General features: G+C 43.2%; 1 protein-coding gene and 1 long non-coding RNA gene across 2 annotated transcripts in view; one reads left to right on the forward strand and one right to left on the reverse strand.

The window, feature by feature from the left end:
- LOC122665362 (trafficking protein particle complex subunit 6B-like) overlaps window positions 1–15096 on the forward strand; it is a 70421-nt gene extending 55325 nt beyond the window's left edge. Inside the window, 2 exon segments of the mRNA XM_043861495.1 lie at window positions 13149–13471; window positions 14848–15096. Coding sequence (XP_043717430.1) covers window positions 13149–13471; window positions 14848–14876 — 352 coding nt within the window. The 3' untranslated portion in view covers window positions 14877–15096.
- The window catches only part of LOC122665364, a 28185-nt gene continuing 14442 nt past the window's right edge, over window positions 13940–27682 (reverse strand). Inside the window, exon 3 of the long non-coding RNA XR_006333477.1 lies at window positions 13940–14067. This is a non-coding gene — a long non-coding RNA (uncharacterized LOC122665364). The remainder of the gene's footprint in view (window positions 14068–27682) is intronic.

The raw sequence follows: 27682 nt of genomic DNA on the forward strand, positions 1-27682 counted from the left end.
AACATCCGTTATGCTTCAATAATCCATAATATAATAACAACACCAGCACCTCTCCACGCAAGGATCAATCTTCAGCAACATAAGAAAGCTCTAGAAATTGCACAATGGACTGAAAAATATATATAGCAGGATATGCAAACCCCAGGCTAGAAAAGTCCAGAATTTGGGAGAAACCTTGTTGAGTCACATCCACAGTTCAGATTGGAACAAATACCTTATATTGCAAACCAGCACCTTATATCAGAGGTCAAAGCAGTCGAACCTCGATTAGAAGCATATCAGAACACTATACCTTCAACACCGTATATTGCAGGAAAAGAGAGAATCCCAAACATAGATATAAACCCCTCAATTGTTGGGACCAACAAGAAGCAAAATAGTTGAACAACCCATATCTCAGTTCAATAATCTGATCTGCTTCAAACTCTCATTGAGTGGAGATCTTAAGCACAAGGGTTAACCCTCAAAATTTGATAAAATTCCAATGGACAGATAAAGAAATTCTGCAGTGGAACAGAATTAGAAACTCCAAGTCCTAAAGAGTAGGAACCAGCAGAACTTCCAATCAACCTATCAGATTGCAATTTCAATCAAGCACTACTTATAGGGCAGAGAAAAACCTGTCAAAGGATGACTCACATCTAAGGGGTAGATTCCCTTCAATAATCGATACAAACATGTACAAAGAGAGATTTCTTGATCAAATCATCAAGAACAGTAACCGCAGGTCCTTCATTCTTCATGGTCAGATCTCATGATCAATCAAGAACAGCAACAAAGTAGCAATATTGCTGCAAATATGAATAGAATCCTTAGCGAGCAAGCAAAAGCAATATGTCCGGATCTGATCTATCTACTCGGCAATTCATCCGGTGACTTCACGGTCACCAAAGAAGCATCAAACATTTCAGATGAGATCCATGTAGCAATTCTTGGATAGCAAGCACTTAGAGGCACTCAAAACGATTTAACCAGAGAAGAATATTAGTTAGACATGCTTTGATGCCATGTGACAAAGTAGGACAAAAGAAAACAGCAAGCTAAAGATGAAGAGAGAAGAGGAAGTTGATAAAAGAAGAAGAGGTAGAGAGGGAGACTACTGATTAGAAGGAGAAAAGGATGCTCTCGCACTGGTAGCAATAAGATTATAACAACTTAACAATAGTCAAGATTACAATTATTCCCTTGGGTTATGTACAATATTAAGTTGAATCCCTTGGTGAACCTTTGCTTCAAGTTTCTCTCGGCTCTGATTTTGTTTGGCTGGGTTTCTTGACTTTCTACCTCTAAATCATTATCTAGTTTCGATTTTTCAAAGTCAGGCTTAGTATCAGGAGGTCACATGGAGTAGATGTTCCTCCTCACCCTAAGCCATGCTATTTTTGCCCTTTGTTAGCCTTCCAGCCAAGCATAGGTGATGCAGCCACCCAATCTAGATTCTAGTTTAGGAATCAGAGTTTAGATTGGCTGCTCCACAAGCCTAGATCTGAATTAATGTGAACAATAAATTTAGAAGAAAAGAGGATAGAGGAGAGAAGAGTTCTCACAACTCTCAATTCTATTATAAAATTGTTAACAAAACAGGTTTGTGGAATAATGCTTGAATGATCAATGAGATCAGTCAAGCTCTCTATTTATAATAATAGCAAAAGAGATAACAAGGGGAAACACTGTTCACGACACTGTTCACGTGAACAGTGTCACAATCCTAATTACATTTCTACCCTTGCTCATAAATACATAAATAAAAAATAAATAAAACACCTAAAAGACCAGAATACCCCTATGGTATTCTGGTGTACATAATTTAACACTCCCCCTCAAGTTGGTGCAAATATATCAATCATGCCCAACTTGACTAGAATGGGATGAAACAATTTCCCAGATAATCCCTTAGTGAAGATATCAACAACCTGATCAGCAGACTTCACAAAGGGAACACAAATCAACCCTTCTTCCAGCTTTTCCTTGATGAAATGTCTGTCCACTTCAACATGTTTAGTGCGATCATGCTGTACCGGGTTGTGTGCAATGCTGATTGCAGCTTTGTTATCATAGTACAACATCATGGGAAGATGAACAGGAACACTAAAATCTTGTAGCAGGCCTTTCAACCAAAGTAACTCACAAATGCCTTGTGCCATAACCCGAAACTCGGCTTCAACACTAGAACGAGCCACCACATTCTGCTTCTTGCTACGCCAAGTGATCAAATTGCCACCTACAAAAGATTAGTACCCAGAGATAGACTTCCAATCTGCAGAGCCACCCCAGTCAGCATCGGTATACGCCTCTACCAGTAGGTTACCATTAGGAGACAGAAGAATGCCTTTTCCAGGAGCTGACTTCAAGTAGTGGAGAATCCGAAGAACATCCTCCATGTGAGAAGAATAGGGATCATGCATGAACTGACTCACAGTACTCACAGCAACAACAATATCTGGATGAGTGTGTGAGAGATAAATCAGCTTTCCCACTAGGCGTTGGTACCGGCCTTTATCAACAGGGTCACCCTCCTTTTCTTTGAGACGAACAGTAGCCTCCATAGGAGTATCTGAAGGGTGACATCCTAACAGACCAGTTTCAGCCAACAAGTCTAGGACATACTTCCTTTGGGAGAGAAAGATGCCTTTAGAAGATCTGGAAACCTCAATCCCAAGGAAGTACCATAGCGGCCCTAGATCTTTAATCTCGAATTCCTGCCCAAGAAACCTCTTCAACCGGCTGATCTCATCCCCATCATTGCCTGTAACCACAATGTCATCCACATACACTATAAGAACAGTGAGCTTCTCACCAGCCCTCTTTATAAAGAGAGTATGATCAGCATTACTTTGCTTGTAGCCAACAGATATCATTGCCTTGTGGAACCGACCAAACCATGCTCGAGGTGACTGCTTCAGCCCATACAATGCTCGCTTCAATTTGCACACCTTGCCTTCATTATTGTCAGAAGAAAAACCTGGTGGAATATCCATGTATACCTCCTCACAAAGTTCCCCATTTAGGAAGGCATTCTTCACATCCAACTGTTGGAGATCCCATCCAAGATTAACTGCACACGATAGTAAAACCCGAACTGTATTCAATTTTGCAACAGGGGCAAAAGTCTCCTAATAGTCAATCCCATATGTTTGGGTGAAGCCCTTTGCAACCAAAAGTGCCTTATACCGATCCACAGACCCATCAATCTTTTGTTTGACCACAAACACCCACTTACATCCCACTGGTTTTTTTCCTGAAGGGAGGGTTACAAGATCCCAAGTGTTGTTTTTTTCTAAAGCTCTCATTTCTTCCAACATAGCTGCCTTCCACTTTCCATCTGTATATGCTTCCTGCCAGTTTTTAGGAATAGGAACAGAAGAAAGAGAGGACACAAATGCACGAAAAGATGGAGAAAGAGAACTATAAGAAACAAAGCGAGAAATGGGATGCAGGGTGCAAGTCCTAGTACCTTTTCGATGAGCAATAGGTAGATCGGAAGGAGAGGTCTCACCACAAGGAGGAGGAGGATCTGACTCCTGGGTTGGCAATTGGATAGGTATTGGTGCCATAGTGGATTGATGCTGCCCTCTGTTGGAGTGTCTCTTGTAGGTGATGATATTAGAGTTGTCAATTTTCTTCTGAAATTCACCGATGGTTCTCGGGTGAGTCAACTCCCCGACAATGATCATTACTACCATTATTTCCTACATACTCCCCTCGTAAAGGAGTCCCTACAGATGAAGGGACAACAGCCAAAGGAGGCTGGGCAGCAGCCAAAGAAGGCTGGACAGCAGCGGTAGGAGGCTGGGCAGCAGCCAAAGGAGGAATTTCATTGGCAGCAGCCAAAGGAGGAATTTCAAGGGGAGGAAACACAAGCACATCTTCACTGGAACCAGAATTCTCCCCCTGAAGATGTGTAGACTGATAATAGGTAAGACTTTCATGAAAGACCACATCCATACTGATCAAAGTACGACGAGAAGAAGGGTGGTAACACTTATAACCTTTCTGGGTTGGAGAATAACCCAAAAAAATACACTTTAACCCACGAGGATCAAATTTTCCATGAGGTTTAGTGTCTCTGGCATAACACACACAACCGAAAACTTTGGGAAGAACCACAAAGATGGAATTCCCATGTAAAATATCGGCCGGACTGCGGGAGTCAAGAACACGAGAAGGCAACCGATTAATAAGATAGGTTGCAGTAAGAATAGCATCCCCCCAATATTGGGAGGGAACATGGCGCGAAAACATCAACGCCCTGGCCACTTCCAACAAGTGTCGGTTCTTCCTTTCAGCCACACCATTTTGGGCTGGGGTATCAACACAACTTGTCTGATAAACAATCCCATTATCAGCAAGGTATTTTTGAAATTGAGTCTCTGTATACTCAGTCCCATTATCACTTCTCAAGACTTTGAGAGTAACATTGAACTGAGTTTTGACCATGTTATGGAAATGCTAAAAACAAGAAAAAACTTGACTTTTGGTGTGTAAAAGATAAACCCATGTGTGTCTAGAATGACAATCAATAAAAGAGACAAACCAATGGTGACCAGAAACCGAAGTCTTACGACTGGGACCCCAAACATCAGAATGTACTAAGTGAAAAAGTGAAGAACTCCTTTTATTAGAAATAGAATAAGTTGAACGTGTCTGTTTGGCCAGAACACAAGCCTCACAAAAGAAATCGGTCTTATCACAATGTTTGACCAAAGTAGGAAATAAAGATGTTAAGATGCTTAGGGGGGGGTGATCTAATCTAGAGTGCTACTGATAAATTTCAGAAGATACTAAGGAATTCTGATGTACTGGTAGTAATGGAGGTGGAGTGAGACGTTCACCGTCAAGCAGGTATAGGCCACCATGCACTTTACCCAATCCAATCGTTTTCCCAGAGTCCAGATCCTGAAAAACACAATGGGAACGAAAAAATGTTACTTTGCAGTTAAGATCACGAGTTATACTACTAATAGAAAGAAGGTTAGTAGTAAAATTTGGAATATGTAAAACATTGGACAAAGGAAGGGAAGGAGTGCAGTTAATGATTTCTTTTCCAGAAATGGAGGAAAGGGAACCATCAGCCACCTTGACTTTGTCTTTCCCAGAGGTAGGAGAATAACGATGGAAGAGGCTAGAGGACCGGATCATGTGATCTGTAGCTCTAGAATCAATGATCCAAGGATGGGAAGCTACAGAGGCACAATGACCACCAAACGAAATACCTGACCGAGCAAAGTGTGAACCTGAAGGAGTAGACGAAGTGGCAGTAGCTGGTGTAGTAGAGGCAGCAGCAGTGGAAGACTTTAGCACACGTAGGAATGCCTGTAAATCCTCCTGAGATAGGCCAGTGTCAGTAGTAGGGGCTGCAGTGACAGACTCAGAGTGATTGGCCTTGGTTTTTGGTTTTCGCTTGGCAGCCCGTTTAGCCTCAAAGTCAGCAGGCTTCCCATGAAGTTTCCAACATTTGTCCTTGGTGTGATAAGGCTTATGACAATGCTCACAAGTAATAGTGCCAATAGTAGTACCACCCACAGAGAGAGTGCCAACTGGTGTAGAAGGCACCGGTACAGTAGTCTGAAGGGTTGATCTGTCAGGGACAGCAGGGTACAACATAGCAGCTCTGCGATTTTCTTTAGAGGAGACCAAGGCATAAGACTGCTCAAGTTTGGGAAAAGGGGAATGGCCCAACACTTGAACACGAATTGGGTCATACTCAACATTCAACCCAGCCAAGAAGTCATAGACCCTGATTTTATCCACATGTTTCTTATAGGCAGCCAGATTAGTAGCATTATCAGGTTGGTAATCAGAGAAGTGGTCCAACTGTTGCCAAAGGTTGCGCAGAGTAGCATAATATTTAGAGACTGTTAAGTCCCCCTGAGTAGTATGAAGAACCTTCTTCCTGAGTTCATAGACTTGTGCATCATTACCAAACCGTCGCACGTTTCCTTACAGTGACCAAACTGAGAAATCAGTATCAAAAAGGAGGAACCCATGTGCAATGTCCGAAGTCATAGAACCAATCAAATAAGACATGAGAACACCATTGTTGGCAAGCCAGCGAGTCAGGGCAGCACCTGGGGCAACAGGCATGGGAACAGTGCCATCAATGTGGCCAGTGAGACCACGGCCAGCAATAGCAAAAGAGGCTGACAGAGACCACAATAGGTAGTTGCTGCCATCAAGTTTGATGGGATTGGGCTGAAAAGTATGATAATCTGATTTTTCATGTCCAGGTTGATTAGAAGTTGCAGTGGAATCAGCAGAGTCACCCATAGTTGCAACAAGGCTGTGGAGAATGAAAAACCAGCAATTACACCAAACCAAGAGCTGAAATCAAGGTCGAGTGGGCCAATATGAAGGGCAAAACAGCTCCCAAAAAATCAGCAGCAGCAGAGAGATCCCTTCCATAGAGATCGACAATGTCAGGGTTTTGGAAGAGAACCCGAAATTGGAGATCGATGTGGTGATGGGGATCCAAAAAAAATTGACGAAGAAGCTTGATCGAATGTGTCCAGGAACCTGTAGAGGATATCCTTGATGAAGAGAAGAAGCTCCAATAAAAAAACAGCAGCAAACAGCCCAATTCCCAAAAATCGATAATGATCAGGGTTTTAGAAAACCCTAAAAAAGAGGAATCGATTGGGAGAAGGGGTCTTCAACCACCAAAAAAGGCTTGAGGGCAGCTGGTCCAGATCGCAGATGAGTGTCCAATATGCAGAAAACCAGCCTTGATCAATGGTAGTGGCTAGGGCTTCAAAATTCTGAAAACTCCAAAAATCGCAGACAGGAACCAGCAGCAATCGAACCAAATAAATTATCTTATAAAGGGGAAAAACAGAGGTGGGAATAGGGCAGCAACTAGATCATATGATCACCTTTGTAGTGCTGCCCTTAGGAAGGGAGGAGAAGCAAAGGGGAAAAAAGGAGAGAAAAGAAATCGAGAGAAGGGGAGGAAAGAAAAAACGATAGGAAGGGGGTGGGTTTTGAAAACTTAGATCAGAGAAATTTTGGCTCTGATGCCATGTTAACAAAATAGGTTTGTGGAATAATGCTTGAATGATCAATGAGATCAGTCAAGCTCTCTATTTATAATAATAATAAAAGAGATAACAAGGGGAAACACTATTCGCGACACTGTTCACGACACTGTTCACATGAACAGTGTCACAACCCTAATTACATTTCTACCCTTGCTCATAAATACATAAATAAAAAATAAATAAAACACCTAAAAGACCAGAATACCCCCATGGTATTCTGGTGTACAAAATTTACAAAAATTCTTCATTAACTATCGATAGGGGTGTTACATTTAACCAAATAACTAAAAAAGTAATAAAAAATCCTTCTAATATCTAGTTTCCTAAAATAAGTATAGTAAGTAAAAAAAATACTATTAAGACTCTTTACTTGCTACATTACTAAAACTCCCAAAATAAAAACTAAAGTTAATAGGACTCATCTACACTTATCTATGTCGGCTAAGGAATGGGCACCACATGATCCCTATAACAACTGATATTAGATAAATACTAAACTAGTCTCTTATGGGCCCCACAGCCCAACATTAATTAAATAATTATTTCCGTGCACCCTTTAGACCCCACTTTTGGTCCTTATGATGTAGCCCATTAGAAATAAAACTTAAAAGAATTAAAAGCCAATTCCCCAGAGATATTAAAATAAGACCAATGTTTGGAGCAGTCCTGCATTATTCCCCCTTGGTTAAAAACCAACTCGTCCTCGAGTTTTGAAGTCAACAATTAGACCATGATCCAATGGTATCAAATCAGTAACAAGAAGTCTGTTGTTGAAGAAACAACTTAGAAACATGAGTTTTCATCTGGATCATCAAAAGATCTAGCAGTTTATGCTCCTCCATGAGTTGATATTCAATGAGAAATGATGCCACTTTGTCCCCCATCATCGTTGGCTCATCTTCTTGCTCTTTCACCCACTTTTCAATAAGTGATATCAGCTTATCAAAAGCAAGTTTTGAATGATTGAATGTGGGCTGTGGCTGACTTCGTAGTTGCTCAAGTTGTTGCCAAGACTCATTCAGATTTTCATTTACCTTTTGCAAGTTCTCTTTCGTTACTTGAAATTCTTGAAAAAAGCAAATGTCTTGTATGAATCCATGGTATCTATGGTCGTTTAGGTAGGTTAGGGTATGCTCTGATATTAAATTGATGCAGCCAGCCAACCTATATTCTAGTGTAGGAATCAAAGATCAGATCTGCTGCTCCACAGGCCTAGATCTAAACTATTTTCCTGATAGAACAGGGTTGAGATGGCTTGCTGTTTGTTCATTTCAGCAGCCTGCGATGGGGAAAGAAATAGAGAAGACATTGGGGGCTATTCAGGGACTGTGAATAGTGCCTGAGAATAGTAACATGAACTGTAATTTAGAAGAGAAGAGGAGAGAGCAGAAGAGAGGGATAGGAGAAGATTTCTCACAACTCTCAATTTTCACTTAAAATTATCTTCTTCATTAACTATTGATTGGGGGGGGGGGGGGGGGGAGAAGGGGGCTTACATGTATTTAAAGAACCAAAAAAAAAAAAAAGAATCCTAATATCTAGTTTCCTAAAATAAGTAAACTAACGTAGAAAGTACTATTAAGACTCTTAACTTGCTAAACTACTCAAAAAGAGCTTTCAAGGCACGAGGCTCCCGCTATTGCAAGGTCCGGGAGGGGCAAATGTACATAGCCTTACCACGCTTCGCGGAGAGGCTGTTTCCATGTTTCAACATGCAACCTAATGGTTGCAATAGCACAACTAATATCCATTGTGCCAAGGCTTGCCCACTTAACTTGCTAAACTACTATACTTCCAAAACAAAAATTAAATCTAATAAGGACTCTTCAAAACTTATCTATGACAGCTAAGGAATGGGCCCCGGAAGATCCCTAAAACAACTATTATGTCAAATACAAAACTAATATCTAATGTGGCCCACCTTTAATAAAAATACTTATTATTATGCACACCTCAACTTTTGGGCCTTATGATGCAGCCTGTTACAAACATAGTTTTCATGGCGTCGCATGGCGGCGCCATCGTGACATATCACTGGAATAATGGGCATATCGACCAACGACATGGGATATGTAAGAATATCGACCGATATGGCCTCCATGGCGTCGCCATAATACCCCCAAACGAACCCAAAAAAAAAAAAAAAACCAAAACCCCTAAAATTTTCTTTTTAAATTAAAAAAAATAAAATAAAAAAAAAAAATTTTTTTTTTTAAACTTTTAAAAGATAATGCTTTTATCTTAATGTGGATTGGAGGTGTAACTTTTTAAGTTACACCTGCAATACACATTAACATAAAAAAAGTTAAAAAAACTTAAAACAACACACTTTACCCTAACTCTCGTCTCTTGGGAGAAATAGAAATAGAAATTGAAAAAGAGAACAGTGGAGAGAGTCGTGAGATAGAGAGACGCAGTTCTTCTTCACTTCTTCGAACGGCTGTTGGCCTCCTTCCTCGGTTCCGCGCGAGTGCTCCCAGCTCCGGCAACCTCTTCAAGCAGGTAAGTAATTACTGTAATTGTTTATTTTTTTATTTGGTGGTTCTTCTTCTTCTTGTTCTCCTCCCAGTCCTCCGGCAAGTCTGTCCTTCAGTTCTTCTTCTTCTTCTTCTCACTCATTCACGCACAGTCGCAACTCCAGCGAGACTGCGAGAGACAGAGAGGGGTTTCTCATTCCTTCAGTTCAGTTCTTCTTCTCCTCCCATTGCTTTTTCAGTTCTTCTTACTTCTTCGTCTTCTTCACTTCCGCACACGACTCTTTTTTTTTTTACTAGATAATATTCAGTCACAGAGAGGGTTTTTTCATGTGACAGTGACACAGCCAAATACACTCGGGCTGTTGTATTTTTTTTGTTTGGTAAAGCACTAAAGCAACACCAAGTCACCAACAACAGTTTTTTTTTTCTTTCTTTCTTCTTCCCTTGCACACAGCCACACACGCACACACAGAGACAGAGGGGGTATTGGTCATGTTTTTCATGTTACATTTTCATGAATTAAACCATAGTAGATTAGTAGTACACTTTCCTGTTGATTTTTGATGTTATAGGGTATATATTATAAGCATACTTAATGACATTAGAAATAGAGAAAATAAAAATAAAAAATAAAACATAGTCGACATGATCGCCATGGCGGGCGACATGTCGATATATCAATTAGACACCCCTCCACCGACTTGGATCGCCGTGACGACGTGACAACTATGATTACAAATAAAACCCAAAGAATTAAAATCCCTTACCCCACAAGTATTAAAATAGGACCAATTTTTGGAGCGATCATGCAGTAGTAGGTGGCCCAATTCAGTCCATACAACTGTTGGATTGGTTTTATATTACATTGCCCTTTCGCTCGAGCTTTTAATTTAGGCATGTATAGATTATTTTTCTTTCTTAAGTCATAAGTAGTGAGTCATCTTAGGATATTGGTTTAAATTAGCCTAGTATTTTTTGGTCAGCCATTCTAAACATGTTTTTGGAATTGAATGTAGTCATTCTCTTTTGGTTGAGTTTTGTAACTCTCCGTGGTTTATGGTCTGGTTATTTTCTTTCTAGTTGATTGCTTTCAATCAGCTTTCTGCTTTCAAGTTCAAATTGAAGGATGCAAATAACTTATTGGTGCTTTCTCTTAATTAGTTCAAGTTCTACTTGAAAATTGAATTTAGTAACTCAAGTTTTATAGTTCTCCCTTACCTGCACCAGATTCCAGTTGTGGTTCGAGTACATCTTTTCTGCCACCTCAATTTCTTATTTAAAGATTTATTTGGATCTCAACTTGACTATTCCTCCTGAGTTGCACTATTACCGTTTGAGCATTATTTTCAATATTTTCCCACGTAATATAACATCATTTTCTATTCGAACCTGTGATATAAGTTCACTCCATTTTATGTGAAAATTCTCTTTCAACTTGAATTCTTCTATTCAATTACTACGTTTAATATCTTTAGATTCAATTCTTCTTGATATTTTATAGTTCTCTTGAGTTGTGACAGCCTGCACCTATGTCATTCATTGCTTTTTTGGTTTTATCAATAGAAAACCCAAACCTATAAAATTGCATAGATTGGAGTAGATTTCTTCCTTCTGGTTCATTGAGCCCTACAGAACCATCATTTCAAATTTCAGGTCAAGTGGCTTTCACTTTGAGTTCACATGGTGTCTCCCTATTTAACATCCTAATTTTTCCCGAAATTCAATTTGCTTTCTATTCTTCCTGAGCTTGTGAATAGGATACTTAGTTTTTACTTACATGGGAAGAGAGATTCCTTGCTCGGCTTGAATTAGGATTGTTCTGCTGAAGCCCTTTTCTAAATGAGATTGTTTGTTTGTTTTAAATAGAGAGAAAATTCTCTACTCACATGCTTTCTTCCTATTTCACAGGGTGAGTTTTCCTTCCCATAGTTGTCAAGGCGTCGCTTGGCGTCCAAGCGGAATCCAAGGGCTAAGCTATGGTACGCTTAATTAGAGTCACGAGGCGTCCGCCTTGACCAACTAGGCGTCGCCAAGGCGGTTAAGCGACGCCTTGGTGCGCCATGTGGTCAAGTCGGCCGCCTCTCTTGAGAGTGGTTTTTTTTTCATGCATTATTCCTTTATTCTGTTTCTTTGCTTTTTATTTGTTGATGTAAAAGTATTTCGTGTAATGCTGCTACATGGGATCATACAAAACTGAAATCCCTAAAAAGCTAAAAGTTAAAACCTAAAACTTCTCAAAAGTTAAAAAAGTGAAAGTCCTTGACCAGTTTTTTCTCTCTGCGAAATCTCTAAACGAAGGCGGCAAAGCTTCTTCTTCCTCTATTCCGGCACTATTCCGGCAACTAGACTTAGACGAAGCGGCAAAGCTTCTTCCATCTGCGGCAAGGTAAGCTTCTTTCAAATCCATAGTCGTCTTCTTCTTCTTCAACTCTTTTTTTTTTTTTTTTTATCGTCTGCTGCTGCTTCTCTTTTTCTTTTTGGCTTGGAATGCTTGGATAGCTGCTTTGCTTCTTCTGCTTCTTCTTCTCGTTTTTTTTTTTTTTTTTGCTTGAATGCTTGGTTAACTTCTCTTCTTCTTCTCTGTAGTTTGTAACGCATGCTGCTGCTTCTCTTTTTCTTTTTTGCTTGGATAGCTGCTCTGCTTCTTCTTCACTTTAATGCACTAACCTGCTGCTGCTTCTCTGTTTTTTTTTTTTGCTTGAATGCTTGGTTAACTGCTCTTGTTCTTCTCTGTAGTTTGTAACGCATGCTGATGCTGCTGCAGCTTCTCTGTTTTTTTCCTTTGCATAACTGCTGCTTCTTCCTCTCTGTTTTGTTTTATTTTTTTTTCTTTGTTTAACTGCAGCTTCTTCTTCTCTGTAGTCTGTAACGCCTCCTGCTGCAGCTGCTTCTCTGTTTTTTTTTTTTTTTCGCTTTGTTGAACTGCTGCTTCTTCTTCTTCTCTGTAGCACTAACACCTGCTGCAACTATGTCTTTTATGAAATGATGATAATAGTTAGTTTTTTTATCTCTAGGACTTAGTGATTATTGATTAGTGATTAACTGATTAATAAATAAGAGAATGCTGATTACATTTTTTACTTTGTGTTATTTCTTTTGATTTTTAATTAATTTATGATGTTTGATTATTCTGAATTAATATATCATGTATTATTTTTCATTTTGATGACTTGAGGTGGCTTAAATTTAATTTTTAATGATATAAGGTGCATCATGCCATCATGTATTGAGTGTTTGGGGGAGGGAGGGAAAAACTAACACTAGACCGCTTTTACCGCTTAGGTGGCCGCCACCGCCTAAGCGCTTAGACATGCCTGCACCGCCTTGACCGCCATGCCGCCGTGACAACTATGTTCCTTCCGTTGTTTTTTTAATTTCAAAATCAACTAGCAACCTATGTCTTGTGAATAAGGGTACTTGGTTCTCACATCCGCCTTGAACTAGGATTGTTTTGTTGAGGTCCTTATTTAACTGGGATTCTTTATTTTGTTAAATAGAGATTAATTTCCCTTCTCCTCTCTCATATTTTGCACCATTAAATTCTGATTTATGAGACTTTTATAATATAAAAAGGTGGATAAATTGAATGCTGTATGATATGATCTTCTACCTGTTTTTTTTTCCCTCTTCTTGATAGGTATACCATAGAAAGGCCTAGGTTCAGTGATCATCTAGAAGCAATCAAGTTCATCTGCAAAGATTTCTGGTCTGAACTCTTTAAGAAGCAGATTGACAATTTAAAGACCAATCATAGGGTAAGTCTGATAAGCTGAACTTAAAAGAAATTATATTGGCTGACGCTGCAGGTGTCAATTGATCCATCGCCAGCCAGCACTGATCTGTTTACTGCACAAGCAACAAGCATGCATCTCTACTTCCCATGTGGGATCATAAGGGGAGCACTTTCAAATTTGGGTATTCCTTGTGCAGTTTCTGCAGATATATCCAACCTTCCTGCATGTGAGTTACAGGCCTTGACTCTTTTAAAGATTTTGATCTGATTTCTGAGTGAATTCATTTTTAGCAGGGAGGATAAAAGAAGTAATCTTTTCTATACTTGCTTAATGTACATGCATTCGAGGAAGGTGGTAGGGAACAGATATTCAATGTCTTACTGTGTAATCTAGGTAATAACTTGATGCAGATGGATAACCTTGATTATGGCCTTGCACTTTGAGATTGTAAGAGTTTCTTCCTTATGTCATTCGGAGCGTGAGTAAGACCATAGATTATACCTGTCACGAGATGTTCTGTTACCATCATCTATTTGGTGTGATTCATGTATCCTTACGCCTCTGAACTTTAGTGATGAATCTGGAAAAGGCAATGGTGACAGCTACTACTTCCTTCACGACCTTAGTCCTGTTTCAAGTTTTCCTCTGGATGTTAATCATGGGAAATGTATGTTTTTTTTGGTAAACGGAGATCTTATTCATGGGAAATGTATGTTGTCACAGTATTTCCATAACCCCAGTCATCATCACTATCTGAGCCCCTTCCAATTTTTTTGGAGTTTATTGGAGATATAATTACAATAATTTATATAATCAAGCTGTCTACAGGGTGTCTTGTACGTATATTGAGTCTTCACCAGCTGATGAATGAACCCAGCTTTAATCAACCCAATTAATCTATTAGATGGAGTACAATTCTGGAACTGTTATTTGTTTTCTTTATGCCCTAACTGTTTTTCTCTGGTAAAACAATAGTTTTCCAGTTGTGTTCCTTTAGTTTTAACCATTTGAATTGATTAGAATAAGCACCAAGCTTACTGAATAGTATAAATAGTTGATTTCTTCTGGGGTCCACCCTCCAACCACAAGAATATACTAGCTTTCCATCCTGTTCAGTTCCTGGCAGTTATCTTCCAGATGGTTTATTCAAGCATGCACCTGTGTTTGATCATTTACAAGATGTAAAACCAAGACTTGGAGTTGATATTTTGTGCTGCATTCACTTTTTGGGTTTTTAGGTCCATTATTTTGAACTAAATATGGATCTTGTGACCTTCCTTGAGAAATATTATTTTCTTCAATGGGGAATGAAAACCATATGGAGTAATGGTTCCATATTGTTTTTTATTAGGCATTTGAGAAAAGTTCATCACCTAAAATGAGCTATTTGCCAGAACCATAAACAAATTGAAGCCGAGTTCATTACTTGGAAATATTTAATGACCTAAATTTAAGTTCATTGATAATAGGATCCAATGCTTTTTTCAAGTTTCATTTTAATCATGGTGCCACATTCTGTCCTCCACAAACAGCTTTACTTTGTGTGAATCATAAATCTAACATGCTGATGTTTGCCTTTTTGTGTTTAAAATTGTGAAACAGGTTCATTTGTGGTCCGAATAAAGGCTTGATGAATGCTTTATGGAGGAGGGAGAAGGGAAAAGGAGAAATTGGCAGACTGGCGGTTACGTCGTTGCTTTAGCCGTGGCTTCTCATTGACAGGGATTATGAATGGTGCTCATCTCTATAGTAGCTTGATTTTTATTTTCTTGTGTGGTACATTGGTTAAAGGATATTTGCAATACTTCATTCATAATATCCAAAATTACAGAACCTTTTTTTTTTCCCCCCCCCTCCCCCTCCTGCCCTCATGATTTGTATTTTCTTGTGTAATACATTGTTAAAGGATATTTGCAATACTTCATTCATAATATCTAAAATACAGAACCTACCTTTTTTCTCCCTCCCCCCCCCCCCCCCCAACCAGTGGCAGAATGACAATAAACACTGGTAAATAAGGCAAAGGTGCAGAGATTTCTTCCACCATGTACCATTCCATCTGTCCGACCATGGGGTACTGCAAGCTCAGGTGAAGAGATCAATTTCCAATTATCAAGCAAAGGGAAGAAGGGTGGCTCCATAGCTGTTTACAATAATATCTTAATGACTTACATAACGATCTCTTAAATCTTGAAACAGAAATGGCTTCCCCTCTACTGTTCCTTTTTTTGTTTTTTTTTTTTTTGGGGGGGGGGGGGTGGGGGGGTTGGAGAAGATTATGGTTTCCATTAACGTCGGCAGTGCTTCATTGATTTGTGCGAACAAATAATCTAGAAGGACAAAAGGAGATGGTTTTGATATGTTAATGAAGTCATTTGAAATGATCGAGTAATCTCTATGTTTGTACAGTTTTTTCCATTTGAATCACATGATGCAAAGCACAAAAACAATTATATATTCACATAGACCAATCAGATATTCACATGGAACTGTCAGTAGAGGATCAATTCCAGTCGTGCAGTCAGAGGCATCGCCCTAAATTGTTCAATCGCTTGTTAATTCGGAACCTAGACACACCCTAACGATGAGAAGCTGGTCAAAGGAACCCACCTTGACACCCTGAAATTAGAATTGTCTTTCAGCAGTTCTCAGGATGAAATTGAGAAGGTTAGTGGCTGTTCAGACTCACAAGAACCATTTGAGAAACTCGACGACACAACAATGTCTCGGTCCCCTGGTACCCTTCTTGTCCATCATGAGAAATGTCTGATTAACATTCTCTACAGCCCCATCCATATCGTCATGATAAACCAAAAAATATATAGGCCAATCCCGAGAGGCCACGTGTCCCGATCCAAAGAGGAGGCCAGCCCAAGACCGGTTGCGACAGAACCAGTTCGGTAGCCCAAGAGGAATAGGACCCAAGAGGCCACCCCAAAGGCCAAGTCTACCACACAAGCCTCGAAGCCCGACCATGACGTCATTGGCAAGATCTACATTATCCTATCACTAAAAGATCGGGAGATATACCAAAGGGAGGACTATTCCCAAAGAGGTACAAACCGAATCAAACTCAACATGAGAAGAGGACGCTTAGGGAACCTCTACCCTACTAGGACTCTACATTTCACAAGGAGCTATTCCAAGTACAACTCTACTACGTGATAGATTCTTCCACGAAGAATATTTATCATCAATTGGGACTCTCCACACCGCCATACACAACTATAAATACTCAGGTATCTCAACCCATTATTCATCTTGAATTCCAGTAATTCATCTGTTGCTAAGAGAGATATAACTTAGGCATCAGAGAGTCCTAGGCCAGAACCACACCGGTTCTCCCTTGTCCCTGATGTCCTTCTACATGTTGCGGCACCCGAAGGACCTATCGGAGATTTTCTGACACAATAGATTGGCGCCGTCTGTGGGAACGACGCTAGCCAACGTTTCTACTAGCTCGCTTCCTCAAGAATTCAATGGCACCACGGGGTAAGAAGGCCGCTCCCTCCACCAATGCTCCGAGGGAGAGGAATGAGACACCCCCATCGGAGAGCTCTTGTCAGAGAGCCAATAACCATGAACTCCAAGAGACAGAGAACCAGAAGAACGAGGATGTCTACGTAGTAAATCTCAATAATGAAGTAGCCGTGGAAGCAGTACCTGACCCAAATGTGCCGACAACTGTGGGTCAGATTAATGACTTGCAGAGATAGATTCTCCAGGACCAAAACTTCTTTCGGGATTATTTGAGGCAGCGGTGACTTCCCGCAGGAGGGTGGTGCCACTGTCGAGGACATAACCAATCCCTCGACAAGAGCAAAACCCTAGGAGGTCACTCTCCAGAGGTGAAAGGTCGGAGCGACTCGCGAGACGCGCAAGTTCGACCCATCGGCAAGGAAACTCTTCACGTCATCCTGTGAGAACTGTGGATCTGCCGATCTGATCAAAACATGGGGGATCACCAACGCATAGATCGGTGGAATCTAATCAGGATGGTTCGATCAGAAGATCGGTATTCTAGGGGCGACTAGGAGGAAGTCGCACACCAAGGCCGAGTCGGACATATCGCGAGGAAAGTCCCTCACGTTCACGTCAAAGCTCATCATGTCACACCACTCGCCATCACATTAAAATTCATCGTGGGAGGAGGCGTCTAGGAGGGGTCGAGAGCGGGTTTGCAGTGAACATGCAACTAGGCACGACAGACGGTCACGCGATGAGGAGCTAGATAAAAGACTCTGAGAATTGGACGAGAAGTTGAAAGGATTGAAGAAGTAGAAGAGAGGCCAAACACAATCCATACTAGGCCAACATCCGTTCTCGGCAGAAATTATGAGCGCATCTCTCCCCTGCCGATTCAGGTTACCCACCTTCAAGCTCTATGGTGGAACCACGGGCCCCAACAATCACATCAACTACTTTAATGGGATGATGGCTCTAAATGGTGGGTCAGAGGTAATCTCTTGCCGAGCTTTCCCGGCATCTCTCAAAGGCGCAGCCACTTCGTGGTTCTCAAGGCTTAAGCCTCGATCAATAAACTCCTTTGCAGAACTCTGCGAATAGTTTGTCACCCACTTCCAAAGCAACGTCAAGCAGAAAAAAAACCACCGTCAACTTATTGAACGTGGTACAAAATCCAGGGGAGTCCCTCACAAAGTATGTCATAAGATTTACAAAGAAATCCCTGGAGGTTAGAGATCTAGATGACCAGACTCATCATGCAGCCCTAGCCGGGGGCATAAGAGACCTGGACCTCATCAAGGACCTGGCGCTGCACGAGACCAAAACAATGAGAGAACTATTGGAGCGGTGCAATTAGTTTGCCAACATGGCCGAAATACTACAAGCTCGGAAGAAAGTGATTGAGGCCAAACCACAAGAGAATAAAAGATCGGCGTCGGACGATCATGAAAAAAGCAAACGGACTAGAATAGAGCGCCGACAGGAGAAGGGTGACTGCCGATCGGAAAAAATTGAGCATCGCCCAGAGAGGATTGATCGAGCTGGAAGCCCCGACTACACTCCCCTGAACACCACAAGGTCACAAATCCTTATGCAGTTTCAAGACCGTGGCTTGCTCAATTGGCCGCGATCCATGCTTGCAAGACCCGAGAAGCGAGATCCAAACAAGTACTGTCTCTTACACAAAGACACAGGACATGACATAGAAGAGTGCATTCAATTGAAGAGGGTGATTGAACAACTAATCAAAATGGAGAACCTGAACAAGTACGTAAAGGGAGGTCGAGAGGGCCGTTTGGGTCAAGGAGGTAGAGATCATGATCGAGGGAGAGAAGAGCCGTGATGGAAGGAAAGGAGAACAGATCGTGACGGGGACAGAGGCAGCCACGGAGAAAGAAGAAATGCTCTAGGACCAATCAATGCCAGGGGAACCCCAATCCTCACTATAATGGGAAGACCAGGGCAGGAGTCTACAAGATAGGCAAAAGCCCATGCTCGGTTCGTAGGGGTAACAGAGATGCCGAACAAGGTAGCCAGGATAGAAACGGTAATCTCCTTCTCGGACGCCAACCTAGAAGGAGTGAGCCTACCGCATGAAGATGCCTTCGTGGTGTAGGTGGAGATAGCCAATCGAGCCGTGCATAGGATGCTAGTCGACATCGGAGAGTTCGTAGACGTAATCTCACTAGAGGCCTACAGACAGTTCGGGTTCAGTGATGATAAGCTCAAATCTGAAGCAACCTACCTCCATGGGTTCTCAGGAGCCTCCTCTTCCATTAGAGGAACAATCAAACTGCCTGTCACCTTCAGAGATCAGCCTTGATAAATTATGATCATGATTACCTTCATGGTAGTAAGGTCAGTCATATCCTTTAACGGCATCCTGGAACGACCAACCCTAACTGCCCTGAAGGGAATAGTATCACCGATACACCTGAAGATGAAGTTCCCAATAGAGAATGGCGTTGGCGAGATTAAGGGGGACCAGAAGAAGGCTAGGGAGTGTTATGCACTATTCGTCAAGAAGAATAATGGCAACACTCAGGGGATGGCTCTGTGCATAGAGAACCTCATTAGCGATCAAAGGGATGAGCTCACAAAACGAAGAGGAAAGCCGATGGACGACCTATCCCATTCCCTCTCAGCGAGGACGAGCTCACCAAGATAGTGCAGGTTGGATCGTTGCTGGACAAAGAACAGAAAGGTAAGCAGGGGCGACTCTTAAAGGAGAACTCGGATGTCTTGGCATGGTCGGCCTCCGACATGCCAGGCATACCTCGGCACATTACCGAACATAGGCTCCACGTGGATCCAACTAAGAAGCCAGTCCAACAGAAGCGGAGGAATTATGCCCTCGATAGACAAGCTACAATCAAGGAAGAGGTCGAGAAACTGAGTTGTTCGGTGTTCATCAGGAGCGACAAATTCCCTACTAAGCTTGCAAATGTCGTGATGGTTCCCAAACCAAACGGCAAGTGGAGAATGTGTGTGGACTATACCGACCTAAACAAGGCATGCCCCAAAGATGAATACCCCCTGCTGAGGATCAACCTATTAATCGACGCGACTGCAGGTCATGAGATGCTGAGCTTCATGGACACATACTCAGGCTATAATCAGATCCTCATGAATGAGGAGGATGAGACCTACACGACGTTCAAGACTGATCAGGAGAACTACTGTTACCGCATCATGCCATTCGGGCTAAAGAACATAGGAGCGACCTATCAGAGGATGGTCAACAAGATGTTTAAGGCACAGATTGGGCAAAACATGGAGGTGTATGTGGACGATATGCTCATAGAAAGTGTCAAGGCCAAGGACCATTTGGCCGATCTCAAGGAAGTGTTCGAGGTACTGAGGAAGAACCAGATGAAATTGAATTCGACGAAGTGTGCCTTTGGCATAACATCAGGAAAGTTCTTGAGTTTTTTAATTTCGGCCCGAGGCATAGAAGCTAACCCGGCAAAGATCAAGGCCATCCAAGAGATGTCGCCGCCCAGAACAGTGAGAGAGGTGCAACGACTGAATGGAAGGATAGCAGCCTTGACAAGGTTCATGTCGCGAGCTAGCGACAAGTGTCTACCATTCTTCAAAACCTTGAAGAACCTAAGAAGCCCCAAAGACTTCACATGGACGGAAGAATACCAAAGAGCCTTAGAAGAATTAAAGAAATATCTGGAGAGTCCACCATTGTTGGGGTGACCAAAACCTAATGAGGAATTACAGCTCTACTTGGCGGCAACCCCGGTAGCCGTAAGTGCGTTGTTATTGAAGGAAGAAGGCAAACAATAGAAGCCCATCTACTACATCAGCCACGTGTTGATCGATGCAGAGACCAGGTATATCAAGATAGAGAAGATAGCCTATAGGCTCGTGATCACGACAAGAAAGCTAAGGCCATACTTCCAAGCCTACATGGTCGTCATACTCATAGACCTACCGTTGAAGAAGGTATTACACAAGCTAGACATATTAGGGCGACTGATCGCCTGGGCGGTGGAGTTAAGCGAGTATGACATCAAGCTCCAACCTCGAAAAACAATTAAAGGTCAGACCCTAGCAGACTTCATAGTCGAACACACTTTCTCGGAGACCGAGCCAAAGGAAGTAGGACCTAAGGATTATGATCGAGGATCGTGGGAGATGTTCATGGATGGGTCGAGTAACGTAGTAGGGAGCGGGGTTGGGTTCATAATCACTAGTCCGAAAGGTTTTCAGATTCAATACGCACTCCGATTCACCTTCCAGGCCGCAAACAATGAGGCAGAGTATGAGGCATTGCTTGTCGGACTATGAGGCGCAAGGGCAATCCTGATCACACACTTAGCCGTCCAAAGGGATTTCCAACTCGTGGTAAACCAAGTAAACGGAGAGTACGAGACCAAGGATGAGCGCATGGCAGCCTACTTAATGGAAGCTCGTGATTTAGTGGTAGAGTTTGAGAAGTTCGAGATGGTTCGAGTCCCGTAGATCGAGAATGCTGCAGCAGATGCCCTATCAAGGCTCGCAAATAATGAGCTCCAGAACTTGGCTAGCATGGTATACATTGAGGTGCTTCATGAACCGACATACAAGAAAAGTAAGTCAACGAGATCGAGGAAGGGCCAAGCTAGATGGATCCCATCATCAATTATCTACAAAATGACATATTACCCGAGGATAGGTTCGAGGCTAGAAAAGTGAAAATCTGGGCAACCAAGTACACGCTGATCGATGGAGTACTATACAAGAGAGCAGTCATGGCACCGCTACTTAGGTGCCTAGCACCCGAGGGAGCGAAGTATGCCTTAGCAGAAGTGCATGAAGGAATATGCGGCAGCCACATGGGAGGGCGGAACCTAGCCTATAAAGTTCTATGTCAAGGATTTTACTGGCCGAAGATGCAAGAAGAGGCCATAAACTATGTTAAGGCCTGCGAAAAATATTAGTTATTTGCCCCAGTACCTCATCAGTCGGTGACACAATTGATTTCCATCTTTAGTCCTATACTGTTCGCCATGTGGGGGATGGACATTCTGGGAGACTTCACAACGACGTCCGGGAACAGGAAATACTTGGTGGTGGCGATCGACTATTTCACCAAGTGGGTCGAAGCTGAGCCATTGGCGAAGATAACAGAGAAAGAGATGAAAAAATTTGTTTGCGATAAAGTGATCTACCGGTTTGGGGTACCCAGAATTATGGATAATGGGACGCAGTTCAACAATCTCATATTCAAGACCTTCTGTCAAACATACCACATTGACTTCCGACCCGTCTCCGTAGCTTACCCACAGGCCAACGGTCAGGTGGAGGTAACAAATAGAACACTGCTCGACGGGATCAAGAGGAGACTAGATGAAGCAAAGGGGAGATGGGTAGAAGAGCTTCTCAACGTCCTATGGGCATATCGGACAACGGTGAGGACAATCACTGGAGAAAGCCCATTCCAACTAGCATATGGAACTGAAGCTCTAGCGTCGGTTGAGGTCCTCGCCTTGTCCCATAGAGTCTTGCACTTCAACAAGCAAACGAACGATGATGGACTTCAAGCGAATTTGGATTTCTTGGACGAGGTTCGTGAGAAAGCATTACTCCAAAACGTGGCATACCAGCAGTGAACGACCAAGTATTACAATTCGAGAGTCAACGAAAGGTTGTTCCATCAGGGAGACCTAGTTCTGAGGAAAGCCCAAGCATCGCAATGAAGGAAGGAAGGAAAGCTATCGATAAATTGGGAAGGGCCCTACATAGTTTCAAAGCAGATATGACCAGGAACATATCGCTTGAAACCTCCGGGGGGCAAGAGGATAGATTGAACATGGAACTTTGAACATCTGCAAAAGTTATACTAGTAAAGGATCAGTTGCAGTTAGTTTAGTTATTTTCATGTTTCAAGAATTTTGAAGTTTTTTCAAGTAGGATTTTTTGAAGTTTTTCCAAGTTGAAGATTAACAAGAAATGAAAGCTCTTAGCTTCACTTCCCCATTGCCGAGCACTTCTCCATCGCCGATCGAGTTTGCACAAGCACCAAGGCCATTGGCCACGAGGCTCTATACCAACCACGGTCATCGGCCACAAGGCTCTATGCCAACCAAGACCATCGGCCATGAGGCTCTATGCCAACCAAGACCATCGGTCACGAGGCTTTATGCTAACCAAGGCCATCAGCCACGAGGCTTTATGCCAACTAAGACCATCGGCCACAAGGTTCTATGCCAACCAAGGCCATCGGCCACCAGGTTCTATGCCAACCAAGGCCATCGGCCACGAGGCTCTATGCTGCCAAGGCCCTTCAGCCACGAGACAACAGACAAAGGAAAATTGCAATACATTCAAGAAAAAGTCAAGCATAAAGACTCAAAGAAGAGATAGTAAGACGACACTGAAATTATGAAAGCTACTACAAGCGCATGTAAAAAAAAAAGTACTTTGTTACATGAAGAAAGAAATAAAATCAAGGCTCAAGAGGAGCAATGACGACAGTAGCGACATCAACACCATCCTTCGGACAAGGGAGAACCACGCTCGGGGACCGAACCACCTAGACACCCTCCTTCGGACGAGGGACATCTGTTACTGTCTCGTCAGCATCCACAGCAGTGGAAGAGGATGAAGGAGCCGGAGCCCTAGAAAGCTGAAGGGAAACCAGGCCTAGAGTTTAAACCACCTCAGCATCCTCCTCCAGACAAGGGTCTTTGGCCCCTACCTCATCGAAATTCGCAGCGGCAGGAGGGACATAGCTCTGGAACTCTCTAAAGTCGTAATCGGGAGTTCTCCCAAGAACAAAGCCTATGACATCGTTTATACCCATGGTATAAACCTCGTCGTTGTATGCATAGAACATGTCCTCACAGGCACAAGATACCCGAAAGTCGGCCATGGCTTGCTCACAGGCGTGGGCAAGATCGGCCCTATGTTGCTCTCATAGGGCATGAAGCTCGCCCTTGAGGGCTCGGACCCTACCAAATAGTCCATGGTCCTGGCCTCCAAAGTAGCCTTCTGAGAAGACAATGCACGAATCTCCTCGGCCATCTTCCCCTCCCAGGGCGGCCCCCTCCTCGCATGTAGCCTTCTGCCCCAAGACTTCCCTCTTCAGACTCCATAGGCGCTGGGCCTGCTGAACATTCTGGAATGCATACTTCTCAAAGCGTAACACCGCCTCAACAGCCCGGTGATGAACCTGCAACCAAATAAAAGTCAGCAAACCATTAACATGCAAAAACAGGGGAAGAAAAGATAAAGAGGCGCGAACTCATAGAAGCTATGTCTCTGTAGAGAGACCGCATCAGCCTAGAGTCAGTCATCTCCTGTAGAACCTCATGATCAGCGGGAAGCCAACTCTTGTCCACCCACTCCCTAATAACCTTCTTGCTAGCCATGACAGAATCCCCATCGTGGATTTCCCATGGAAGGATCAGGGGAGAAGGGGTCGGAGCATCCTCGTCAGCGCCGACTGAAGAAACCACCCTCTTACCCTTGGAAGGGGGAAGAATAGTAGCACCAGGAATAGTAGGAGTTGGCCGGGGAAGCTTGAAGACCAGAGAGCCCTTCCCTGCACATCGAGGACTAGGGCCACCCTTCCTCTTGGCACCCACGGCAAGGACAACATTAGGCATGGACATTGGGGGATCGACCACGTCAACATCCCTTGCCGCAATTGGGGGAGAGGAGGCATCCTTGTGGGGATGCAAGACCTTCATAGCCGCCATCACAATTGCCCTCCGCTTCGTGGCATTAGCGCGGAAGCGAGCAAGGTCGGGACAGAGATCCATTGATAACACAACATAAGAAAATAAGTCAGCATCGAGAAAGGTAAAAGGCTAACAAAGGACCAGTCCAAGAGCTTACCAGGACTCAACTTCCAAAGGAATAAGAAGGCTTCTAACTCCAATTGACGGACATCGAACTTATTTCCTCTCAAGAAACAGCTGAGGGACTCGTTCTCGAAGTCATTCAGAGCGGGGGGGGGTTCGCACCCTACATGTCAATCTCTTCCCAATGGGTCCAAAAGGGGCATTGAGGGATAGAAGTAATATCGTTTGACCGAATTGGGCATCCTCTTAAAAAAGTCAAGGCTAGAAAAAGAACCCTTATGGGAACGGTAGTGAAAATGGTACCCCCTCTCCTCAATGTGTAAAAATGCAGGAATAGGGGAACAGTAATAGCATGACTGAGCCAAGCAAAGAAGATGGCAAAATAACCCTCAAAAAATTGGGTAATAACTTCCCAGGGGTAAGATGCCAGTGGTCTAATACCAACTCGGCAAAGTGGAGAATGGGGAAGCGAAGATGGTTAGCGAAGGAGATCACATACAAGCATCTCTCATCGGCTCGGTGGGAACAGGCCAGATCATTATCCCCAGGGACACAGAGAGCTATGTTGGGGGGAATGTGATACAACTGACGAAGGAACAGCAGATCGGAGGAAGTTAAGGAGCTATGATAATGTCCGATCCCAATGGCCTCTGTAGTAGGGACAGATGTCCCAGAATCGTCCCCATCGAAGTAACCATCCGAATCCGGGCTTGAGACAGAAGGGACGAGGCTGCTAGCTCCCTCCCCCTCATCACTGAGTATAGGTCTAGGGGAAGGCAAGGGGGGAAGGGTATCCACATCCAACTCAGACGAAGACTAGGTAGTTCCGCCGACACCAGGTCCTCCACAAGTATGGTCCAAGTCAGAGCTACTCGACATAGTAATAGAAGGGGAAGACTTACTCAGATGGAGCTCTTGGACACCAAGATACCTAGCAACGAATCTAACTACACCTGCGAGGAAGAGCAAGTTCAAGTCAGTATTAAAAAAAAAGAAGAAAAAAAAAAGGAGAGAAAGTAGGGGGAAGAAGACAAAGGGAGGAAGAATATAATCATCGAACCTCAATGAGAGATAAGGCCAAAAAAGAGGTCGAGCAAGGGTGACAAGATCACGCGGACGAGCTGGCTAGCACGAGGGAGAACACGCTGATGAGTGGGAGAGCATGCGGCCGAGTGTGGACGTGGACCACCAGTGGGGGCGAGCGCAAAGGCGAGCGGGCGACAGTGGCCGAGCACTCGGGTGAGCATGCGGACTAGTACGCTGGCAAGCATGCAGATGAGCGGGTGATAAGCGAGCACGAACGAGCTGGGGCGACGAGCCATGGAGACCAACACAAGATGAGCACCACAAAAACTAGGCAAGGCCCCAGGCACATGCAAAAAAGAAGAACAATTTCTCTCAAAGAGGAGAAAAGGCAAACACTTGGGGGGCAAGAAAAATGGACTTAGCAAAAGATGGGAAGATGGGTAGAGCTCCAAGGAAGAGAGCAAGTGAGGCAAAAGTGAAAAGCAAGAATTGGGAAAGGAGAGAATGAGGAGAAAGTGAAAAGCAAAAAGTGAAAAAAAAAAGGGAAAAAGAGACTAAAAAGTGTAGTGAGGGGGATTTGAACCCCTCACTTCTCCCACTTACTAAGAAGGGAAGGAGCCATCTACTCCAAAAAACAAAGCTCATCCAACGGTCACAAATGCTCATCACAAAGCTCCCTACAAGAAGCTTTATTTGCAAGAGGCCCCTCACCAGATTAAAAACTATGACACATATGCTACTCTCTTGAGCACTCCGTTCCAAGAGAGTGGGGGGCAAGTGATAAACCTAAAAATATACGGGCCAATCCCAAGAGGCCACGTGTCTTGATCCAAAGAGGAGGCCAGCCCAAGCCCAGCTGCGATAGAACCAGTTTGGTAGCCTAAGAGGCTACCCCAAAGGCCAAGGCTACCACGCAAGCCACGGAGCCCGACCTTGACGTCATCGGTAAAATCTACATTATCCTATCACTAAAAGATCGAGAGGTATACCAAAGGTAGGACTATTCCCAAAGAGGTACAAACCTAATCAAACTCAACATGAGAAGAGGACGCTTAGGAAACCTCTTCCCTACTAGGACTCTACATCTCACAAGGAGCTATTCCAAGTACAACTCTACTATGTGATAGATTCTTCCACGAAGAATACTTATCATCAACTGGGACTCTCCACACCGCCATACACAACTATAAATACTCAAGTATCCCAACCCATTATTCATCTTGAATTCCAGTAATTCATCAATTGCTAAGAGAGATCTGACTTAGGCATTGGAGAGTCCTAGGCCGGAACCACACCAGTTCTCCCTTGTCCCTGACGTCATTCTGCAGGTTGTGGCACCCGAAGGACCTACCAGATATTTCCTGACGCAACACCTCACTATTTGAATCTTGTCCACCCACCATAGTAGCAGCTCTAAAGTGAACGTGCCTGCTGCCCACCGAGAGAATCAACTGGGGAATCAGAATTGCCGGTTGCCATGCCACCGCTCATCGTGGCAGCTGGAATAGTTTGGGCTGTTGGTGGTGCATTTTTCCTGTTGGATAAACATTTTTCATTGACCGGTACAGGGTATGTACAACATCTATACATGCATATTAGGAACCAAAACATCCATGGAATCCCCACAAGCACCATGCCTATGATAGCAAACCATATCGTCGATGATGTCTCTTGTAATGTAATAAACAATGTCAAGCACACCCCGCCGGCTAAAATAGAGATGCAGAACAAGCCTGAAATCACAATGCAAGCATTATTCTTCTTGTCTTCTACATAGGCCATAGATTACAAATCTATGATCAAACCGTGCTCTTTCTCTTTCTCTTTCTTTGTTGAGCTTCTGTGTTAGAGTTTCAAAGAGCAAACCGAGATTGTGAAGTTGAATTCATAGATAAGAGATTATTATGGACACAATAGACACATAGTCAAACACCGGGTGGATTGGTGGGAGAGGGGGAGAAGAAGGGAAGGAGAGAAATAGAGAGGGAGAGAGGGAGAGAGAGAGAGAGAGAGAGAGAGAGAGAGAGAGAGAGAGAGAGAGGAAAGGTAGAAGTGTGAGAGTTCAGATCTGCTACCCACATGGGGACGGGTGGGGACAGATCTGAACCCTCCATGGGGCTGTGAGACCCGCCTCTAGGGTGTGGGAC

This window comes from Telopea speciosissima, chromosome 6 (assembly GCF_018873765.1).
Source record: "Telopea speciosissima isolate NSW1024214 ecotype Mountain lineage chromosome 6, Tspe_v1, whole genome shotgun sequence".
In the NCBI taxonomy this organism is placed as follows: Eukaryota; Viridiplantae; Streptophyta; class Magnoliopsida; order Proteales; family Proteaceae; genus Telopea; species Telopea speciosissima.